This window comes from Penaeus monodon, chromosome 28 (genome assembly GCF_015228065.2).
Source record: "Penaeus monodon isolate SGIC_2016 chromosome 28, NSTDA_Pmon_1, whole genome shotgun sequence".
NCBI lineage: Eukaryota > Metazoa > Arthropoda > Malacostraca > Decapoda > Penaeidae > Penaeus > Penaeus monodon.
In genome coordinates, this window is record NC_051413.1 from 35,711,224 (window position 1) to 35,711,691 (window position 468).

Here is a 468-nt window from a genome sequence, read left to right on the forward strand (position 1 = left end):
CAACCTGAAGTTACATTATGCTTCCAGAGAGCCGGCTGACGATGGCTTCCCGTTTTTTCTGGTTCCTGGGTTCCCTGTTGGCGCTCCTCTTCTGCCACGGTGCCGCCAACACTGATGACGTCCAGATACTGCAAGAAATGAAGGAAAAAGTGGAAGAATATTTCCCCGTAAGTGAATAATGTCATGCCTTTTTAAAAACTTTTGAGGTTATCGATTTTTTTACAAAGTAAAAAAAAAAAAAGTTTTCATAAGAAAACTTGCCTAGAAAAGCATGCTTTTACTTAAAACATAGGTATGATTTTTTCATAACAAGGAAAAAAATATGAAAGTGCTATATATCACGTCTCGCTTTGTGTATTTCTGTGATTCATGCAAATCAATCATTTCGCGTTCGCAACAAAACACGAGATCGTCAAATTGTGTTTTTGTATATGAAGTTATGAAAAAAAATCATCATTTCACGTAACC

General features: G+C 36.5%; 1 protein-coding gene across 1 annotated transcript in view; it reads left to right on the forward strand.

The window, feature by feature from the left end:
- The window catches only part of LOC119591002, a gene marked incomplete in the record, with an annotated part of 9,200 nt that overhangs the window by 215 nt on the left and 8,517 nt on the right, over positions 1 to 468 (forward strand). Inside the window, 1 exon segment of the mRNA XM_037939734.1 lies at positions 28 to 167. Coding sequence (XP_037795662.1) covers positions 42 to 167 — 126 coding nt within the window.